Source organism: Lampris incognitus, chromosome 13, assembly GCF_029633865.1.
Source record: "Lampris incognitus isolate fLamInc1 chromosome 13, fLamInc1.hap2, whole genome shotgun sequence".
Classification (NCBI taxonomy): domain Eukaryota; kingdom Metazoa; phylum Chordata; class Actinopteri; order Lampriformes; family Lampridae; genus Lampris; species Lampris incognitus.
The window spans coordinates 11,198,324-11,220,565 of record NC_079223.1 but is presented as its reverse complement, the minus strand read 5'-3'; the positions used below and the strand labels follow the sequence as shown (position 1 = coordinate 11,220,565).

At 48.4% G+C, this 22,242-nt stretch overlaps 1 protein-coding gene across 2 annotated transcripts in view; it reads left to right on the top strand.

Annotated features, from left to right (window-relative positions):
• The window catches only part of LOC130122731 (signal-induced proliferation-associated 1-like protein 2), a 116,803-nt gene that overhangs the window by 34,067 nt on the left and 60,494 nt on the right, over window positions 1–22,242 (top strand). For both annotated transcript variants that reach the window (XM_056291724.1, XM_056291723.1), the window contains exons 2-4: window positions 11,443–13,219; window positions 17,484–17,617; window positions 20,094–20,282. In XM_056291724.1, the coding sequence (XP_056147699.1) occupies window positions 11,713–13,219; window positions 17,484–17,617; window positions 20,094–20,282 (1,830 nt within the window). In that variant the 5' untranslated portion in view covers window positions 11,443–11,712. The remainder of the gene's footprint in view (window positions 1–11,442; window positions 13,220–17,483; window positions 17,618–20,093; window positions 20,283–22,242) is intronic.

Here is a 22,242-nt window from a genome sequence, read left to right as displayed (position 1 = left end):
CTTAGATACACAACTAGAGGATGCCTCTGGGCATCCAACATAGAAAGCTTCAAAATAGACACCGGTGTTGTGCGGTATAAATAAGGCTTTTTGATGACAGGTTTGGAGTTTTAAATCACATTCATGTGTATCAACAAACATACCAGTAATTGGGTTAATTCTCTGTTGAGTAACTTTAGAAAGTCCAGCAGAGCTCCTGAGCAGAGCAGATGGAAGATATTACGAGATTTCTTAAATATGTACGGGGGAATGAAAAGAGCGTCACGCTGGCTGTTTTCTGTTTGCTAAGTTCTTACTTTTCCTGAGTTTAGTGGAATGGAGTCAGGCCACGGGTGTTTTCTGTGCTGCAGACTGCGTCTCAGATGGGCCGACTGCTACTATCAAGCACAACAGACCCGGCGGTTCCTCGCTAAGCCCCTTGTAGGAAAACACAGCCCCTGTTGTTTGCAGCCTGAGGTGGCAAACGATAAGACAAGGACCATAAATAACCGCCGGGCCCCATCCGACAGAATCCACACTGCGCTAAATGTTTATCTTTTTTATTTTGTTCTCCGGTGTGGAGCGCCGCCGCTGATAGATGAGGTGTGCTGAGATGTCGGCTGCAGGACTGCAGCACTGACCTGAATGCTGCCACAGAAACGGACAATATCTTCTTTGGAGCTGGGGAAAACTACTAGCTGGATTACTTTCTAACTGTTTTCTTTTTTGGAATTTTCCCCCTTTTTTCCCCAGTTGTACTTGGCCAATTACTCCACTCTTCCGAGCTGTCCCGGTCGCTGCTCCACCCCCTCTGCTGATCCGGGGCGGGCTGCAGACTACCACATGCCTCCTCCGATACATGTGGAGTCGCCAGCCGCTTCTTTTCACCTGACAGCGAGGAGTTCCATGAGGAGGACGTAGCGCGTGGGAGGATCATACTATTCCACCCAGTTCCCCCTCCCCCCCTGAACAGGCCCCCCGGCCGACCAGAGGAGGCACTAGTGCAGCGACCAGGGCACATACCCACATCCGGCTTCCCACCCGCAGACACGGCCAATTGTGTCTGTAGGCACGCCTGACCAAGCCGGAGGTAACACGGGGATTTGAATTGGCGATCCCTGTGTTGATAGGCAACGGAATAGACTGCTATGCCACCCGGACGCCCTGTTTGTTTTTGTTTTGTTGAGATATTCACATTCTTAGGTGGGCTGGTTGATGTAATAGTCCGGGGGAAAGACGGGGTGATGGTTTAGGAGTCTCAGCAGAATGCAGAGCGAAGAGACGGGATACGGGTGATGGTTTAGGAGTCTGAGCAGAGTGGAGAGACGGGATACGGGTGATGGTTTAGGAGTCTCAGCAGAATGGAGAGACGGGATACGGGTGATGGTTTAGGAGTCTCAGCAGAATGCAGAGTGGAGAGACGGGATACGGGTACTGATGTGAAGCAGCACAGATGTCTCCAGGTCTCATTTGTCAGAAGGTGAACTCCATCTTTCGTACAGGCTCTGCCCTCTGAAGCATTTTGCAATTGGGGCACCGACGGGGCATCGGCGAGTGTGGGCGCTCCGCAGTATAGCGAGGCGCGTGCCGAGGCTGGGAAGAGACAGTGAGGGTAAGCATCCACTCCCCGCTGTCTGACCTCCTTTTCCAGCTTGCTGTGCGATTGTTTCCCCTCACTAGAGTCACCTTAGGTCCTTATGCACTGAGATGTAAACAAAAGCCCTGTAATCACCCCTCTCCCCTTCAGCTGCGCGCGCACACACACACACACGGATACTCACCCATACATGCATGTACATACACGCACACACACACACAGACACACACATACAGCTACTCACCCATGCATGCACACACGCATGCACACACACTCACACACACACACACACACACACACATACACATAAAGATACTCACCCATGCACACACATACACACACACACACACACACACACACATATGGATACTCACCCATTCACACACCCATGCACACACTTATTTTGGTCCCTCTTACCATCATCATCAGTATCATCATCATCATCAGTATCAGAACCAACGCCATGTGTGTGCCAGGTAAAGCAGATCATGTCAGAATGCTCACTGATGTTGGCAAAAAAACACTGCCAACTCACTGGGAAGTTTTTAAGCTGAAAGAGAGGGGGGGGGAGGGTGCTCACAAACAGTCAGAGTAGGAGAGAAAACACGAGACGTGATGCGAGAGAGAGCGAGAGAGACAGACGAGTGAGTAAAGCAGGAGGTTGATGAGGAAAGAGGAGAGACAATATGACAGAGATGGAGCGATCGGCAAATGGTGGGTGAGTTTGACTCATGCCCTGTCTGTCTGAGTAGCTGCAATTACATCCGCGACATCCCCTCAAAGCGGGAGAGGTTGCACCGCTGCCATCCATCACCGGCGGCGGAGGGCATTTCGTTAACTCGGTGCCCCAGGAACGGATCACCTCATCTTAACCCTGAGCAAGAATTCCACTCCAACACTTGACAAATTCACAAATATTTTAAAAGAATAACCATGCAGGACAGGGTTTGCCGTTTCTTGTGACACATCAGGCTGGATAAAGCCGACTGACTGGCTGGAGCTCATCTTGTCGGTTTCTCTACCACCTACTGGGGGTGTGACCCTCTTTTCACACCAGCCATTAAAAAGCTGCGCGTTACACCCTGCAGGCATTATTGGCACATCAGGGTGCTTCGGTCAGCGGTCTGGCTAGAATATGAGTGGGTGGGCTAGGTTGGATGATTGGGTTCTTACTAGCTGAGTTGAGCTATAGCTTCATCAGGGGGAGGGCTGGGTTGTGAAATACTGGCAGGGCTAAAGCATCTTCATTAATTTGAGCATCGGTTGGTGGGAGATTCCCCCCTGTGGAGGAGCTGAGTCACGGGACCGGTCGATGAAAGAGCACTGAGGAGAATGGTGCATTTGGCTTTCTTTGGCCGATACAGCAGCGCGGTGGTTAGCACGGTCGCCTCACAGCGAGAAGGTCTGGGGTTCGAACCCCGGGGTAGTCCAACCTTAGGGGGTTGTCCTGGGTCGTCCTCTGTGTGGAGTTTGCGTGTTCTCCCCGTGTCTGCGTGGGTTTCCTCTGGGTGCTCCGGTTTCCTCCCACAGTCCAAAGACACGTAGGTCAGGTGAATCGGCTGTACTAAATTGTCCCTAGGAGTGAATGTGTGTGTGTGTGTGTGTGTGCGTGTGTGTGTGTGTGTGTGTGTGTGGGCCCTGTGATGGACTGGTGGCCTGTCCAGGGTGTCTCCCCGCCCGCCGCCCAGTGACTGCTGGGATAGGCTCCAGCATCCCCACGACCCTGAGCAGAATAAGTGATCTGGATAATGGATGGATGGATGGTCAGTACCTTCATAGACACAGACTATGTGAGGAAGGGTCTGCAACTGGATCGTACACATACACACATCCTCTTACAAGTAGCCTTTCTGGTTATGGTTCAGGACTTGAGGAAAATGGAATGCCTGGTTTCCCAGGCCCCAGTAATGAACCCTCAAGGATAAGATCACCCAATTAATTTGCTCTGTGGTTTAATTACAAGAATCTCTTTCAGCAAGGTTTGGCAAAACTCCCATTTGTTTTGTTTTTCCTTTCCACTTCACCTCTTTCACGTCTCTTCTTGATCTCTTACTTTCCTTTTAGCAATATTCAACCGGTTGAGGTAAAGAATTGCTCCAGTGGAGCAAAAACTCTGCGGTTTTTTGTTTTTTTTCCTTTCCAATCGGGAGTGCCTGTGGTTGCATTCATTCACTCCTCCACAGTCCTCCTGTTCTGATTGCGAGCGTGAGGAATTTAATATCTGCTGTACCCAGAAACTTCACGTACGCACCTCCCAGTCCCACCTCCAGGTTACGACAGAAGACTGGAACCCGAACGGTTCTCGTGTTTTCCCCCCGTCACAGCTCATCACACAGGGAAATCCTGTCCGCAGTACAAATGTGATAATGTTTGCGTGCAGAGTAACGTGAAATATGATTCGTTGTTTGTTGTGTGTGTGCGCGAGTTTAATGAAGAATCAAATGGTGGGCAGTGGAGGATAAACAGTGCGCCTCTGGGTTTGTTTGCTTTCCGCTTGGCCGTTTTTCTTCCTCCCTCCTCTAATGAGCCACACAACGTGCGACACATCAGAATCTCTCGCTGGAGCGCTGCAAAACTGAACATCTCAGGTTGTTTTGAATGAAAACGGCTAAAGGACGTTATGCGCTGAAGAGGATTTGTGCGTTAGCTTGTGCGTTTGCCTTGCTTCCCGAACATCCATTTGAAAATGCAGTCTGATGCTCTGTATGACGAAACCCACAAGCTGGAAAATTGGAGCAATCATCTTGGCCTCTGACCTCTATTAGACCCCATTTTAGCTTGACCCGGGCGGTCGAGGATGGCCGCCATCAAGGCTTCACCTCACTTCTGGAGGTTGAGGTCCCTCGGAGACAAGGCCAGCCACCGCTTCCTGCTTGTCTAAGACAAGGAGGCATTAATACGGGTCAATTACGCCTGGCTTTATTAAAGATAATTTGCCATAATCACTGGCCTGTGTTCACCCTCGGGGCACAGTGCTGCCCAGAGGCAAGCCAGGGGCTACTACACCAATATTTAGGTGCAATATGCAGAACACTATAGAGGATGCAATACTTTAACACAAAACTTGAAATTTCAAGGAAGAAGTGGGGGGGGGGGTCTCTTTTTTTGCATCATTTCATGCCCATGTTGTTTGATTTACCTTCTACATGTTCATGCTTTGGCCAGCGACCCTCAAAAACGCATAAAATATTTTCAAATATTTATACTTCAGCTCTCAGGCCCTGATTCACCACACATGTGTATACACCTTATGCTTCCACTAAATTCTTATCCATCCATCCATCCATCCATCCACCCATTATCCAAGCCGCTTATCCCAATTGGGGTCATGGGATGCTGGAGCCCATACCAGCAGTCATTGGGCGGCAGGCGGGGAGACACCCTGGACAGGCCGCCAGTCCATCACAGGGCCGACACATTCACTCCTAGGGACAATTTAGTACGGCTGATTCACCGTGGGAGGAAACCGGAGCACCCGCAGGGCAACCCACACAGACACGGGGAGAACATGCAAACTCCACACAGAGGTCGACCCGGGATGACCCCCAAGGTTGGACAGCCCCGGGGTTCGAACCCAGGACCTTCTTTCTGTGAGGCGACCGTGCTAACCATTGCACCGCCGTGCCGCCCTCCACTAAATTCTAATGCCAAGTATTCATTAATCATGTGCACTGAATGAAGTGCACATAATAGCAGAGGAAAAAATACTGCTAAATTGCCCGTGAGTGGCTATAAACGTGTGACTGACATGCAAGGGCAGAGTGAGCATGCAGCTGGTGTTCTTCGTGGTGCATGCTTTTGTTCCAGACTAATTTGTAGTGTTTTTCATAATGGTCTTGGGAAACTGCAGAGCAAAAAAAAAACAAAAGGAATTCGGCAGCCTGCTGATGAAGTTTGGGCCTGTGTGACAATCATTTGGTTGGATTGGTGGGGAACTTCAACCCAAACCCAACAACAACTTAGCCCACAGTTTTGTTTGGGCTTCTCCCCTGCTACTGTGACTGTAGTCATTAGCGGGACCAATAGACCTTCAGTCTACTGACAATGTCCGTGTGCCAAGATCACGCCCTGTGCTGCTTTGGTGAGCTCTCGGCTATCACTGATAATAGAGCACTAATCTTAAAAAGGCGGATGGCACATCTTCACTTCTTAGAAAGCACATTAATATATCTGCCAGGCCTTTAATCAGGCCACAATGTCAGAGAATTATTTTAAGACCTGGCAGAACCTTTGGGCCACTCCTCTGGATGAAACGAGATGAAAGCCAGACGATTCCGGCAAGCAGAGACAGAAAATGAGTTCATCACTGTAATTAGGCCTCTCTCGCACTCTTTCTACCCCAACTTCTCCATTTTTTTTTCATCCCTTCCCCCTGTTCGCTAGGCCTCGCACCTTAAACACCCCATAATGGCTTTGCATTACTCCAGTAATAAAGGGCTGCTAGCAAAGCAGACCGCCCACACTCCCATCTGCCGCCTCTCTCGTACGAACGGCCACAAAAAAAAAAAAAAAAGAAAGAAGAGAAAACAGCCTCCCTTCAGGTCACAGGGAGATAGATTTTGCTGACCAAGTAGGGGAGGGATGGGGGGTGGGAAGGTGGAGAGAGAAGTAGTACAACTGTGTTCATTAATCTCTGTCCCAGTGAAAGTGCCCTGACAGAATGGATGGGCAGGGGTGGGGGGGGGTGTGGGGGAGTATTGGACACAGACCACCATGCTCAATGGTTTACCCCAGCCTGTCCTGGTGTGAAATAAGGAGCAACTCACCCTTCTCTGACCCCAGAGACGCGAAGACAGGGAGAGGGTAGACATCATAACATAAACAGAGACTAGTCTCTAGTCTCCTCCTCCTCCTCCTCGATCTGCATTCCTTTTTTCTTTTCTTTTTTTTTTAAAGACGCCATGAATTAACTATCTGTTATCTGCGGGGGAGCGACTGGCAGCAGGACTGGGGGCTCTTAAGCTCAGGCACTTTGATCTACGCGATACCACTCGCAAAGTATGGACGCCTTTTTCAAACATCTGGTTTTAAAGGCGAATTCTGCGCAACGCCTTCAGACTCTGTTTACCCTGAGTACCACTGGTTAATCGCTGATAGCTCCAATTTGTCTGTGACAAGAGAATTATTGGACACAAACTTGTCCATTACCGCACCGCTCTGGGGAATCTCCGGCGCTGTCAACGTCTCTCTTCGCTTCAGTTCTTAAGAGAAAGCCGCTGTCACAAAGTGTCGCCATTGATAAAGTTATTTGCACAGGTGGATCTTTTTTGTTGGCGCTGCATTCTGGCCTTGCTCTAATTCTGGGTGTGAAAGCCCCGGGTATCAGTCAGCAGAATGCCATGGTCCCCCCGCTTCCTGGCATGCTTGGGAATCCTACATCTCAGTAGGAATCTGTTTTCATTAAGAGGCTTAGAATAAAGATGGGGCATTAAGAATAGACGGCTGTTATGATCATGGGCGCTGGGGGAGCCATTTCAGCCAGCCGTGCTTCGGAGAGTTCTGTTGAGTCCTGCCAGCAGGATATCCCACACGGGGTCTAGCTGGATGTTTATTATTGTAGGTTATGGTTTCAATAGGAGGAGCTGTTTTGTTTTTTGGTTTTTTTTTTGAGACAGAAATTCACTATTTTGGACGGCACGGTGGCGCAGTGGTTAGCGCGGTCGCCTCACAGCAAGAAGGTCCTGGGTTCGAGCCCCGGGGTAGTCCAGCCTTGGGGGTCGTTCTCTGTGTGGAGTTTGCATGTTCTCCCCGTGTCTGCGTGGGTTTCCTCCGGGTGCTCTGGTTTCCTCCCACAGTCCAAACACATGTAGGTCAGGTGAATCGGCCGTACTAAATTGTCCCTAGGTATGAATGTGTGTGGGTGTGTGTGGGTATGTCGGCCCTGTGTGATGGTCTGGCAGCCTGTCCAGGGTGTCTCCCCGCCTGCCGCCCAGTGACTGCTGGGATAGGCTCCGGCAACCCCGCGACCCTGAGAGCCGGATAAGCGGTTCGGATAATGGATGGATGGATGGAAATTCACTGTTTTCCATCTTTGCCCATCATAAATTAAGGCTATTTTGCATGGACCTGATGAATTCCCTGTAATTCTGACAAAGTTCTGCTGAGATGTTTTGCAAGGTACCAAAAAGATGAAGAAGACTGTTTTTAATCTTGTATCCGTCATCTGCCATAGAACGTTCTTTTTGTGCCAGCTAACCATTCTTGTATGTAATTAAAACCAAAATCCATTCAGTTTTCATTCTTTCAGTCACTGATACAGCACTTATAAGCTGAGACATTTCAAGACGCCACGAAGTTCCAGAAACTGCCATTTCCAGTTTCAAAACACGTAAACCTTGAAATTACCTGCAAGTCGTTGAATTAGTCTTCACTTTCCTTTCCCTTTTGATCAATTCGACAGTTAGTCGGCTTGAATGTCAAGTGTCTGACAAAATGAATCTTATAAATCTGATTTGTAGTAGTGTTGAGAAGACCTCCCAGATCTTGCCATGCTAACATTCCTGATTGCGCCTCTAGAACAATCCTTTATTGTCTTTCCAGACCCAGGAGTCCTCTGTAGTGAAACTGAGCAGTGTTGACATCCTTTATTATGCCGCACCCAGACGCTCCATTATTCATCGTTTGTCTGCTCTGACAGACAAATAAATAGGGTCGCCCCCAGTGGTTCTGATTGCTGAATTATGTATCTATATGATACAACATCGTCACATCTTCATATCTTATTCAAACTTGGTGTTATGCTGCGTTCTATTCAAAGTCCAAGGTCGGAATTTCCCAGTTGGAATTTCCAGTTTCCGACCTCCAAGCGTTCCAGGTGCACAACGCCAAACGTAAACAAAAAACATGGCTGACTGTGATGAATTGGTGTTTTTGTTGGCAAACGTATAAACAGTTGTGCAGTGCAGCCTCCTTGCATATATAAACGAAACAGAGGAATAACTTTTGTGCAGAGATAACTTTCAGAGATTGTTTCCCATAACCACCTACTTAATAACATTGTCGACATATTTTGACATCAGTTTATATGCAGAACAGGTTTTACTATATGATAGTATGTGTTGTTGTAATTAAATACAGGCAAATATACTTTACGTTGCCTTAGTTGATGGTTTACCATTAACACTGTGTGCCTCCATGGGTGCTGCCATTGTTGTGTGATGTCATGCAATTGGTTCTCTATGACGTCAGGGTAGAAGCATTTGCCCCGAGTTTACAAGTATAGGCACTCCAGGGACATCCGGGTAGCATAGCGTTACCAACACGGGGATCACCGGTTCGAATCCCCGTGTTGCCTCTGGCTTGGTCGGGCGTCCCTACAGACACAATTGGCCGTGTCTGCGGGTGGGAAGCCGGATGTGGGTATGTGTCCTGGTCGCTGCATTAGCACCTCTGGTTGGTTGGGGTGCCTGTTTGGGTGGGTGGGTGGGAGGACTGGGGGGGAATAGCGTGATCCTCCCACACGCTACGTCCCCTTGGCGAAACTCCTCACTGTCAGGTGAAAAGAAGCGGCTGGCGGCTCCACATGTATCGGAGGAGGCATGTGGTAGTCTGCAGCCCTCCCTGGATCAGCAGAGGGGGTGGAGCAGCAACCGGATGGCTCGAGAAAGTGGGGTAATTGGCCAGATACATTTGGGGAGAAAAAGGGGAGGGGGGGAATAAAAAAAAAAAACCAAGTATAGGAACTCCAACTTTGAGTGCTGTTCCATTGTACTTTTTTCTAGTAGGAAGTCAGAAAATCTCGATATCCGAGTTGTCTGGAACGCAGCATTAAATACCATGTCGGTGCAGACCAGGTCCCTAGTGTGAAAATGAGCCCATCTTCATAACCAGTTTGCTTCCTCATTCTTTGATAGGATGCAAAGAAACTGACACTTTTTATTGTGTATATTTCCTCGATGAAGGAAAAAGGGGGCAGAAAGAGAAAAGGGAAACTTTCACAGTATACCAGATCGAGATAGTATTATTATTGTGTTAGTACACATTCAGGTCATGCAAACTTTCCTGCCCTTGACTCGCATTCGGCCCGAGCGTAGGCGGGTACTCTATTATTGCAATGTTTCAGACTTGTCCCATGTGTATTTGGTCTCGTCTGGTTCGTTGCTAATCTTGATGTGGCCCAAATTTTCATCCCCGAATGTTTGTCCTCCTTTGAAAGGAAAGACTTGAAAATGTAAACACGGTGCAATGATGTCTGGGATAAGCAAGTTATGATACTCGAGGCCAGAGGTGAAGGCTGTTTTCAGCCAAGTATGGTCTGTGAGGTTAGTGGCTCGAGTTCCCACTCATCCTCAGCTCAAATGTTCGTCGTAAAATCCTACAAAGAGGATGCCATTAGCAAGGGTTTGCTGCTTTTACTGGAACAAACAAGGAAAAAAAAAAGCAACTCAGGGGGTCCTGGCTCTGTTTGCTGTTATATGGAGGGGTTCCTTGCTATCCCATGGGGTTATTACATGATTACAGTACCAGGATAGACAAGGCTGGCTCTCGGTCTTAGGAACAAGAAAAAGCCATTTAGGGCACCGTCTGATTTCTCTGGGTCTCTACTGTGCCAAAATGTGTTGTGATCCGTCATGCAACAGGGAAATGGTGATTTGGGAGGAGGGGCCTGTGATGCCGAGCACGTAAGACGGGATGGAAACCTTGTCGAACCTTTTGGAGTTGAGACGTTTGTTGTATTCGGGATCGGTACACTGTTTTTTTCCTGTCTTTTTTTTCCGTTGGAAATGTTGTTACTGTCGGTTGCCATCTTTATGATAATGTCCTTGTTGGACGGTTTTCTACAGTTGAACCGGGCTTTTCAGACCAACTCAGCACCTTCTTTAACAAAAGTGCACAGATGGCTAATCTGCAAGGACATTTCTTGGGTAGGAAAATGGAAGCCATGTGAGTTTTCCTGCCCATGTCTGACATCTCGTGTCCCCAAGAGAGAATGAGGCCGCTTCTCAAGGACGAGCCCGCCACGTGTTCCCCCTTTCTGTGCATCCTCAGAATTTAAGATTAATGAACACAACTGCTGATTTCAGCCTTTTGTCATAAGCAGCTGGATGACATCTGGGTGTGAAGTACAAAGTGGTCAACTTTTTCTCCTGGGCAATTTCTCTGTTTGCATAGACTCACATTATCGTAGGTGAGTTTCACATTTTGAATTCCATTGAATTCTGGTGATCAAGGCCCCCATAGTTAAACAGAAAACAGTTGTTGTCTTTTCTTTGTGCAGCCATGGTCAGGGAAGAAAGTGCATTTCCTATTTTTTCCTATCTCGCTTTGCTGTAGTTGGTGGCACAGTGTCATGTTTTTGTTTTTTTTCTTCTCGCTAACCAAGTAAAGCACAGGAAAAGTAATCAATAGGATGGAAATTCAATTGACTGTGCATAAATTAATCCCCCCGCATAATTTGTGGGTTTAATGATGCTACAAGCGGTTAGGTCATATATTGCTACATCTGAGCATTTAGCTCAACATCTGCCTCTTGTTGCTGTAAGTAGCTCCACCACCATCTGTTAGGCCTTGGCTGGAAACGGCAACAAGGAAATACAGCTATCTCATTATAAACCCATTACAGCATCAACTACTCTCAAAATACACTAATTAGCTGTGTTCCATGCCATCTTGTAGGCATCTCTGGAACCAAGACCACTTTCCATACCTCTTAGGTGGGAATTATTGTAAAAAAATTAAATAATACAGATAATTAGGGTCAGTGGTTTTTTTTTATAGCTGAACACTGTTGTGTGTATTTCAGGTTGATTTTGATGCACCTTCCTGCTTCTCCTGTGTCTTGTGTTATGTATGAAATATTCAGTTGCTGTGCTTTTGCTTCACACTGTGTGCTAACATTTTCTTCCATCTTTGTTGTGATTCCACAGATCCAACTCCTCCAGCTGTCGGCCTGAATTAGTAGTGCGCCGTGAAGGGAGAACACACTCTGCCGTGCCTCGGCACTTCTTAGACGCTCGTCCTTGACATCCAAATGCTCTGTCTATATTGCTGTGCCAGCTGCCTTTTGTGAATTATGACAACGGTTGGTTTGTTTACTCGGGAAAGAAGTCCATCCCCTACATGCTGATGAGCAAGTCACATGATGTAATGAAGAGGGGCCGTGAGTGTGCGATCCACCAAGTGTCTGCCAGCAGGATATGAGTATTTTGAGCCCTGTGACAGTCGACAAATCAAACCTTTTGGGAATCGTGGGAAGGCCAGAAGACTACCCCAGAGCCATGCAGTCGGAGGAGCTGTTCAGCAGGAAGCTCAAAGCCCTGAATGGGGGCATGGGACCGCCATCCTCTGGCACACCGGGGAAGCCTGACGGAGGAGGCAAAACGAATGGCACCCCAGCCATGCCTAAAATGGGTGTCAGGGCTAGGGTGACGGATTGGCCACAGAGGAGGGATGGGTGGGACGGACGGCCTTCACCAAATTACCAGAGTGTGATACCGGCATTTCAGAATGGCCAACCAGATGAAACCACGGAAATACTGGAGCAAGGTGAGCCAGTCACTCTGGACACAGACTACTCTGACAATAAGTACATACTGAGTGACCTCCTCTGCCACTCCCCACTCAAGGGTCTCCACCCTATCCGCCAGCGCAGCAACAGCGATGTCACTATAAGCGACATCGACTCGGAGGACATCATGGACCAGAACGCTGTCAACCCGAACACAGGGGCCTCATTGCACCGTGAGTACGGCAGTACATCCTCCATCGACCGCCAAGGCCTGAGTGCAGATGGCTTTTTCACCATGCTGAGGGGCTACCGTGTGGACACCCTCGACCACCGCAGTGTGCCACCACTGGGTTTCCCCGAGCTACTGCGATATGATACCTCCCTCTCCCCCAGCTTGCAAACAGCAGCTCAGATTGCCCGAGGTGAGATTGTTCACAGCGTTGGCTATGACTACATAGACAGCGCTCTCCTCTATAGCCGAGAGAGGGAGAAGTCCTTTATGAGACGTCTCAAGTCGGACTCCTCGGAAACCTCTCTTTTCAGGAAACTGCGGACCATAAAGAGCGAGAGCGACGCCCTACGGCTCTCCGTTGAAGAGGACCGACGACCTCTCAGTTTCCAGAAGTGCTTCGCCCACTACGATGTCCAGAGCGTTCTTTTCAACATCAGTGAGGCGGTGGCCAGCAGAGCCAACTTGAGCCAGAGGAAGAACACCACCACAGGGGCTTCAGCTGCCTCGGCTGGAGTCGGGCCTGGCGGTGGACCCGGGCCTGGGCCTGGGCCTGTTGCTGGGGCAGATGGAGGAGTAGCCGGATGTAGCAGTGGAAACGCCTCCATTTTTGAGTCTCCGCTAGGCAGCAGGGAGGACTTGAACCCCAAGGAGAATCTGGATGCCGACGAGGGGGATGGGAAGAGCAACAGTTTAGTGCTTAGCTGCTCGCACTTCCGCAATGAGATTGGTGGTGAGATCGAGAGAAGAATCTCGCTCTCCAGAGCCAACAATAGCAATTACAGCAGCGGAGGAGAAAGCTGCTCCTTTGAATCTTCGCTAAGTTCCCACTGCACCAACGCTGGAGTCTCTGTACTAGAAGTACCTAGAGAAAGCCAGCCCATTCACAGAGAGAAAGTCAAACGCTACATCATTGAACATATCGACCTGGGAGCATACTACTACCACAAGTTCTTCTATGGGAGAGGTGAGAAACGTTGCTAATGAATGTGGCATGTTTTTATTCTTTTCGTAGACGATGTGCATGACATGTTGTTAATGATTAGCGGCGTCTTAAGGCCAAATGGTTTTCTCCTAGCAAATGTACTATGAACAATACAAGGCAAGAGAGTTCTTACCCATAGAGGAACATCATCTGCTCAGAGGAGTGAAAAATCTTGACAGCCCACTTGTTTTTAATAGACCCCAGTGATGTACAGGCCAAAACAATAGCGCTCTTGTATTGGGTGTACGGGTGTGTGTTTCACGTCCAAGGGAGGGGCGGAGATGTGTTCCTCTTGTGATATTGCCCTCAACCCTGCAGAAAAGCTGGGATTGGTCATGTGAGAGGAGAGAGGTGAGCTAAGAGTTTGTTGCAGCTGTTCCTTGAGGGGGCCGGAGGGGTGTGAGCACCCCTTGCATGAAAGTATGGGGTCAAGCAGAGCCACGCCAAGGTCCCAGTGCTCCTCATTAAAGCACCTAGGTGTCTGACTCTGGAAATAACATGCCGACTCTGACCCATCACCGTATATAATGGATATCTATTTTTCTGGCTGTCTGTGTGTCTCTGTGTGTGCTGCTCTCTCAGCATATTGGATTACTCATTCTTAAGCCCCCCCCCCCCAGAAAAAAACAGCTGCTTCACCTTTCACATCGGGAGATTCCTGAACTGAGATGTTTGTGGAACATTACGGTTCAAATGTTCTCTGCTGTAACTTTATTTAAAATCACTTGAGACCGGATGTCTCCAGTCATGGAGAATGAGCCAATTACAAATGGAGTCTGGGTATTAGGTGGCTTATCTGCTATGGAGCTGATAATGATTTGCTGTGAAATAAGCAAAAACTCAATCACAGACTGCTCCGTTTTGTAGAAAGACATGACAACTAGCTAGTATGCACTGCGATCTGGGGTGATTTACTTTATTGCACACTTCTCTCTGCACAGGCCGTTGCTCAACTGAAATGTCCCGAGCGAGATTCCCTTTGATGCTTTAACCTTTCCGGGCAGGACTTTTGCAGAGATGTGGATTCAGCCGTTGACCTTTTTTCATTTGGCATCTGGGTGTTTTATTGAAAAGACAGTTCTGTCATCACCTCTGCTTCATTACTCACGCAAGCACAGACACACACACACGTACACACACACACAAACTTGACAGTGTGTCGCCACTTTAGGGCAGGCTTTTATCACCCTGGGCTGAACATTGATCCCATTGATCTCCCAAAGCCCTTTTCCCCATGGCAACAGAGAGAGTGTGTGTGTGTCCCTCAGCATGTCTAAGGGTGCAACATCCACACCCTAATTCAAAGCCTTGTCGCATACATGTTCAGATATGGATTTTGCGGGTACACATAGAGTGAGATAGAGCTTAAATCAGGTCATGCTAACATGTAAGGGTAATGTAGGTCATGCTAACATGTAAGGGTAAGGTGTAGAAGCCATAATCTTAAGAATGATGCCATGTATGACTTTTTGCATATTTTGGGCGCTTTTCTCTTTCTTGCCAGACATTTTTTTTCCCTCCCCTTTTCTCCCCAATTGTATCCGGCCAATTACCCCACTCTTCCGAGCCATCCCGATCTCTGCTCCACCCCCTCTGCTGATCCGGGGAGGGCTGCAGACTGCCACATGTCTCCTCCGATACATGCAGAGTCACCAGCCGCTTCTTTTCACCTGACAGTGAGGAGTTTCACCAGGGGGACGTAGCGCGTGGGAGGATCACGCGATTACCCCTCGCCCCCGAACAGGTGCCCCGACAGACGAAAGGAGGCGCTAGTGCAGTGACCAGGACACATACCCACATGCGGCTTCCCACCCGCAGACCAGGCCAAGCCGGAGGTAACACAGGGATTCGAACCGCCGATCCCTGTGTTGGTAGGCAACAGAATAGACCGCCACGCTCCCCAGAAGCCCCCGAAGCAGACATATTTAATCGCAGAGTAACAGCAAAGACAGATAAAAGGGAGGTGATAACATTTGACGCAACAGTATGTTAAGGCAAATGCCTTCCAATTTGCGGCATTTGTCCAAAATGTCCCCAAGACCAAGTAATGCTGGTGATACACTGTAGAAATGTGTCGACAACGGGCATTCCTCTACAGTCCTGTCTCTACAGCATTGTGCCATTGCCATTGGGATGCCTAGGGGCCCCTAGACATAGACAAACCTCCACCACCATATGATCTTCTGCCTCACAGAGCATTTCACCACAGGGTAACGGACAAGTCTTGCATAACTCAGATAGTTGGGCCATATTTCCCCTATACAGTCCATGTACTGTTCATGTCAATATGCTGTCTTCCCTAAAGCTGACGTCATGGTGATAAAAACGAGTGTATTGACATGGCATGTCCCTGGACGGCTGATATGGCTAATCTCCTGTAGAAATCTGAGGTGCTTGTTTAGGAGATTGTTGGTTCTTCTAGAGTCCCTGCTGAGGTTTTCCTTTGTTGACTGCTGAATCCCGGTCTTTCTCCTCGGCTTTAGTCTGGATTAGGAGCTGTTTACTTAAGACACTGCTGTGTTTGTGTTAAACCCTGCTCCTGTCTGTGCAGCCCTCCAACACCCACCCCCCATCCTCCCTCTCCCCACCTCCGTTCCACCCTCTCTCACTCTGGGGCTTTTAGAAAATAGAGAAAGGGCGAGAGGAAATTAGTTTAGTTTGGTCATATTGTTTGTTGATCGACTGGAGCTGTCTTGGGCCTCCGTCCTCTTTGCTATTTAATAGGTCTCTCCAAAAGATGTCGATTGATTATTGTCAGACCAATTTTTTTTGATATATTTTTTTTGGGGGGGGATTGTGTTTTTGTTTCAGTTTCTGGAAGAAGCCTCCTAATAGCTGGATAGTATTACAATTAATACACCACAATTAGGGGGTGTCCGGGTAGCGTAGCGGCCTGTTCCGTTGCCTACCAACACAGGGATCACCAGTTCAAGTCCCCGTGTTACCGCCCGCTTGGTCGGGCGTCCCTACAGACACTATTGGCCGTGTCTGCGGGTGGGAAGCCGGATGTGGATATGTGTCGTGGTCGCTGCACTAGCGCCTCCTCTGGTCGGTCGGGGCGCCTGCTCGGGAGGGAGGGGAAACTGGGAGGAATAGCGTGATCCTCCCACGCGCTACGTCCCCCTGGCGAAACTCCTCTCTGTCAGGTGAAAAGAAGCAGCTGGCGACTCCACATGAATCAGAGGAGGCATGTGGTAGTCTGCAGCCCACCCCGGATTGGCAGAGGAGGGGTGGAGCAGCGACCGGGATGGCTTGGAAGAGTGGGGGAGGGAATTGGGGAGGGAAAAAAAGAAGGAAAAATCTAAAAAGAAAATACACCACAATTATTTATTCTGACAAGTATTTGATCAGGGTCATGACCCACTGCTAACATTAAATACAGTGTTTTAACTTGGACACTGAAACTAGCATGGAATCCCCCTCCCCTAAATCTCTGCTAAGCCTGAATCCTTTTTATAAATTTATTTCTGATTTTTCCCTTTTTCTCCCAATTTAGTGGCCAATCGATCCCTATTTTAATTCAAACACCCACCCTCGTACTGCGTGCGTTCGCCAACTGCAGTCTCGAAGGAGACCGCCTCGCCACTTTCATGACAAGGCGACTCCAGGCCGAACCACTGTTTTTTCCGACACATCCAGAGACGCATTCATGTGACGAACACAAGCCGACTCCGTCCCCCTCCCGAAGACAGCGTTGCCAATATCACTGCTTCGTCGAGTCCGGCCATAGTCGGATCTGACGAGACCGGGGCGCGAACCCCAGTCCCCAGTGGGCAACTGCATCGACACAAAGCCGATGCTTGCTAAGCCTGAATCCTAAACTGAACCCTGACTCGGACATTAAGGTTTTTGGGGGTTTTTTTATCCCCAAAGTGATGATGTTCTGAAAACAGTGTTCCAGATGTTGTTGCCAAAACAAAGAGAAGGGGGTCAAATAGTTCTCGGCAGGGGCTTCAGCTCTCGAGTGGAACCTTCCTGCTCTCCGTCTTAAGGAATCTACTGAGTCCGACACATGACCCCTCAGTCCTCATCAAACCACCCACATTTTCACATTGCACCATTAAGGCACTGTAAACTATACATACCATGGAGCAATTGCCTTGATTACATCACAAATGCTAATTTTCCCAGTTCAGGTGATTCATGGGAGATGCTGTTTGAATCTACCCATCACGGGTCACTTCTGACCAGGGGCATTACTTGCGTCATGTTTCTTTAATGCCGGCCTATCTCGTTTCACCTCTAGAGCATCAAAACTATTTTGGGTTAGATGACAACTTGGGCCCCGTGGCAGTCAGTATCCGCAGGGAAAAGCTGGACGAGGGGAAGGAGAAAGAGGGAATGCAGTACAACTACCGGGTCACCTTCAGAACCAGTCAGGTAAGTGAAACGTACTCTCCCTTCCCTACTTCCAGCATCTTTTTTTTTCAAAGGAATATAAAATAAATCACTTAAATGGCAAGCATATTTTATTTTATTTATTCCTTGCCCTTGTTGATGTACAGTACAGGGATTCCTGTGCAATTTCCAGTATTTTGATGTAGCCCCCCCCCCCAATGGAAAATAAGCTGTTAAAGGGATAATATAAAGCTAAGAGATTAAAATCCAGTCTAAGACTGCGCTGTCACATTTAGCAGGACCACTTTATGTTACTATAATGCAGCCTAGCACAGTCGGCCAGGTAATTTTTGGGGGAAAATTTTTTTTGGTTGCCATGGAAACAGCAAATGGAAACTTCCTATTTCTTCGCTATTCCTGAAACTGCCCTAATCACCCCACTGTGGTCAGTGATTTTGAGACATTTGTGACTCAGTCAGCCAGTCATGCAAACACTGATGCGGTCTATCTGAGTCAGTCTGAAACTCCCGACGCAGCACAGACACACACACAGACACACACATGAATACAATGAGAGTAAATCAGATAGTCTCAACGCACAACCACACGGTCCCACATGCACTGAAAGCCAGGTGGTCTCAGCCACTGAATAATTCAGGTTTGACAGATGCATCAGGCAGGAAAATGTCACTGATATCAGATGCCATTCCTGGTTTGAAGCACCACTCCCCTGACAGAACAATGTATCTGGGTCATGCTAGCCCTGCCAGCAGTATTTTAACTCCCCAATCACTCGAAAGTCTCTTTTAACGTGTACTCTTTTAATTTAGCCTACTCTCTCTCTCTCTCTCTCTCTCTCTCTCTCTCTCTCTCTCTCTCTCTCTCTCTCTCTCTCTCTCTCTCTCCCTCTCTCGTCCACTCCTTTCTCTTTTTACCCTCGCTCCCTGAGATTGTTAAGTAATCTACTCTTCAGAGTGCATCTGTCATGAAGCCACTGAGCACTGGCGGTCATGCCCGTAGGCTTTGCAAATAGACGACAAAGTGGGGTTTATTTGTGAAGATGTGTCTGTCACGTGTCAAAGCACCCCAGAGAGTTAAAAAGTGGGTGTAGAAGATGTTCAGGTCAACTTTTACTGGCACGTTCAGTTAGCCTGCCTCAGTTATTTAGCACGCCCTGTTGTCGCCTAACACCGCCTGTAATGGAGCCGTTAGCCTAAATACTATAGCATAACATATTAGCACACCGTGACTAGGGAGGGCAATAACTATCCATACTGGAATATATTGTAATACTTCCTCTTGCGATTCGTTATCAAGACACTGGTGCCAAATATCAATATTTTTATCAAAATTTTTTTCCATGATCTTTTTTTCCTCAAACTGTATTGATAACAAACAACAGTAACAGAAATTTAAAGAACAAAAAGAGGAAACAAATTGCCAGGGAATTTTATTTTACATTGGAAAGATGGCACATGTGGACAAGTTGCAGTCGGTGTGTGTGTGTGTGTGTGTGTGTGTGTGTGTGTGTGTGTGTGTGTGTGTTAAAGAGGCACTACGCTAAGACTCTGTGAACTTTGCTGGACATTATTTCATCTCAGTTGTCAAATTCTGTGAAACTGACACCACAATGCAGTGAATAAATACATAATTCCTGCTTTTTGTCCTTTTTTTTTGGATCCACTCCCCCCCCCCCCTTTTTTTTTCTCCCCAATCATACCCGGCCAATTACCTTATTTTCCGAGCCGTCCCGGTCGCTGCTCCACCCCGTCTGCCGATCCAGGGAGGGCTGCAGACTACCACATGTCTCCTCCGATACGTGGAGTCGCCAGCCGCTTCCTTTCACCTGACAGTGAGGAGTTTCACCAGGTGGACGTAGCTTGTGGGAGGATCACGCTATTCCCCCCAGTTCCCCCCTCTCTCCCGAACAGGTGCCCCGACCAACCAGAGGAGGCGCTAGTGCAGTGACCAGGACACACTCACATCTGGCTTTCCTCCCGCAGACACGGCTAATTGTGTCTGTAGGGATGCCCGACCAAGCCGGAGGTAACACGGGGATTTGAACTGGTGATCCCCGTGTTGGTAGACAACCGAATAGACTGCCATGCCACCCGGACGCCCCCCCCCCCAAATGCTTTTTGTCTTTTTAGCGGTAGTTTTTCTTCTTCAGTTACACAGGTATTGCGTGGATCGTAAATGATTGTCTTGCAATGTATCGAGTATCGCAGTATCACGGTATCGTGATACCACCGTTGTCATGGGCAACGTATCGTGGCGGTATTGTATCGTGAGTTAATCTGTGATTCCCACTGCTAATCATGACAGCAGCACACTGCAGCCACATAGGAGCCCCACGTACTCGTGGTTGTGCTACCTTTTAATGTCTGAAATCCTTGGAATACAATACACACCGTGTCCAGAGAACAAGGGACATTTCACTTTTGGCATAGCCCAAGATGTTTGATTGGCAGCAGACCTAATTTACTGAACTTTTTTCACGCTCTGTCTGTCCTCTCAGCTCACCACACTCCGTGGGGCCATTCTGGAGGATGCTGTCCCGGCCACGACGAGACACGGGACGGCCCGGGGTCTGCCGCTGAAGGAAGTTCTCGAGTATGTGATCCCTGAACTCAATATCCAGTGCCTGAGGCTGGCCATCAATTCCCCCAAGGTCCCAGAGCAGCTTCTCAAGCTGGACGAGCAAGGGGTGAGTATCTGGAGATGTCTTTGGGGTAGAAATTCTTAGCGTTGATTTTGCAAGTGCGACCCGGTCCTTCACTTTAGGCCAACTGTGCACTTCTGCAGAAGCGATTTTGGCGAATATGCCTTTTTTCATGGGCAAGTTGGCAAAAGTTGGTGTCATAGGATGTCTGTCCTCATTCGGCTTCCAGCTGTTTAACTTTTAACTCATTGCAGCCACATATCTATATCATAACCGTTGCTATAGGCTATTTTTGGGGGGCGGTTTTTGGTTGCTTTTACTGCTTATAAAAAGCAACTGGGAAGAACTTAAGTTGACATGGGAGGAACGTTCATGCCTGCAGGCTTCCTGTCAGAACTAGTTAAGATGGTCACTGGCTCAGATAGAGGCGTAGGACAGCCAATATCACACTTGCATTGAATCAATACGAATCCCAGACTCGCTGTGGCCACCATCGATTTCTCTGACACGTTTCTTCTGCCGAGGCGACACTCAGACCCAGACCGGAGTAATATACTTCAGACAACTTATTTTATCTGAGAGTGGTCCATTTGGTATTCCTACTGAGGCGACAGAGGACGCCGTTTTGCATTCCATCTCTTTGAATGGAATGGCCATTAGTGATATGGGCCCCCCTATATTTGCAATTACAGAAGGAAAGGCTTCGCCGTGTGACATCAATTTAATTTCTCTCGTGGAGAAACAGTGAGATGGTGAGGGAAGTGGGGGGGGGGGTGAGATGGTACGGGAGGTGGGGGAGGGTAGTAAGTGATGAAATGCTTGTGTAACTATCAGAGATGCACCTGCTTATTAATGGAATTTCATTTGTTAACATGAGCTCATCCTTCCAGCTGACAGAGGACATACGTTTATAATGGGATGCGTCAGCTATGTGGTTATTGTACAGTGAAGCATTGTCGTGAGCTCGCACTCACACACACAGACACACACACACAGACACGATCCTCTCTTAAGTTCAGCGCACAGCTCCACGAACTGATGGCAGCTTTTCTACCTCTAAATCGGCCAATTAACCGTCAGGCAGGCTCATACAAGAGATTGCTTCGTGATGGTGTGGTTGATACAGCAGATGGGGGTTCGATCAACGTCGCCTGCGACCGGCTTTGGCGTCGGATACAAACTGGATATAAATTCAAAGCTGTGACAAGAGAGACGTATAAACCATGAAAGTAATGGCACGGTCTCCAACGCTGGTTCCAGCTATGCTTAAGGCTGAGCTTATGGAGCTGCTCTGACTCGTCCTCCCAGAAAGTCCAGTACACACCAGCTTTATATTTGGACACTCATATTTTTGTACACTTCTGTTTTAATCATTAATGGGATGCTCGCTGTGCAAATGGTTAAAATTTCAAGCAGCCCGTAATCTCCTCTTTCACCGAGATGGACTTTCAACGCTGCTCCAGTGTGCGTGTGTGTGTGTGTGTGTGTGTGTTGGGGAGAAACTGGACAGGAAGAAATTAAGGTTGGATTCTTGTGAGTCCCCGAGAGAACGAGAATGCTTTGGCAGACCCACTTTGTTTTACTATGTCGAAAGTAGAAAGAAAGCCTCATCTGAGGAACTCATATGGCCTTTGGAGGCTTTTCACATGCGCGCACGCGCGCGCGCACACACACACACTCTTGCGAGCCGGTGCCTCTGCATGCCCAGCTGCTCTTCCTCTCCTTCAGAGAGAAAGAGCACCTGCTGAGTGACAGACTTGCTCCGGAGCAAGGCAGCGATCGTGGCAGCCCCTCACAGTCTCTGCCTCCTCCACCGGCTCGGCACAAAGAATATCTCGGAAGCAGGGCCACGGGCGGCGGTAATGGTCCCCGGCTGCGACGAGGGGTCGTAACGTGCGGATGTCTTTTAGATCCCATTTTTAGATCCCAGTCGACTGCTTTTGTCTCAGTTTGAGATGTGATTTTAGGTGAAGACAGACCTAAATGATCATTTCAGACAGTGCCA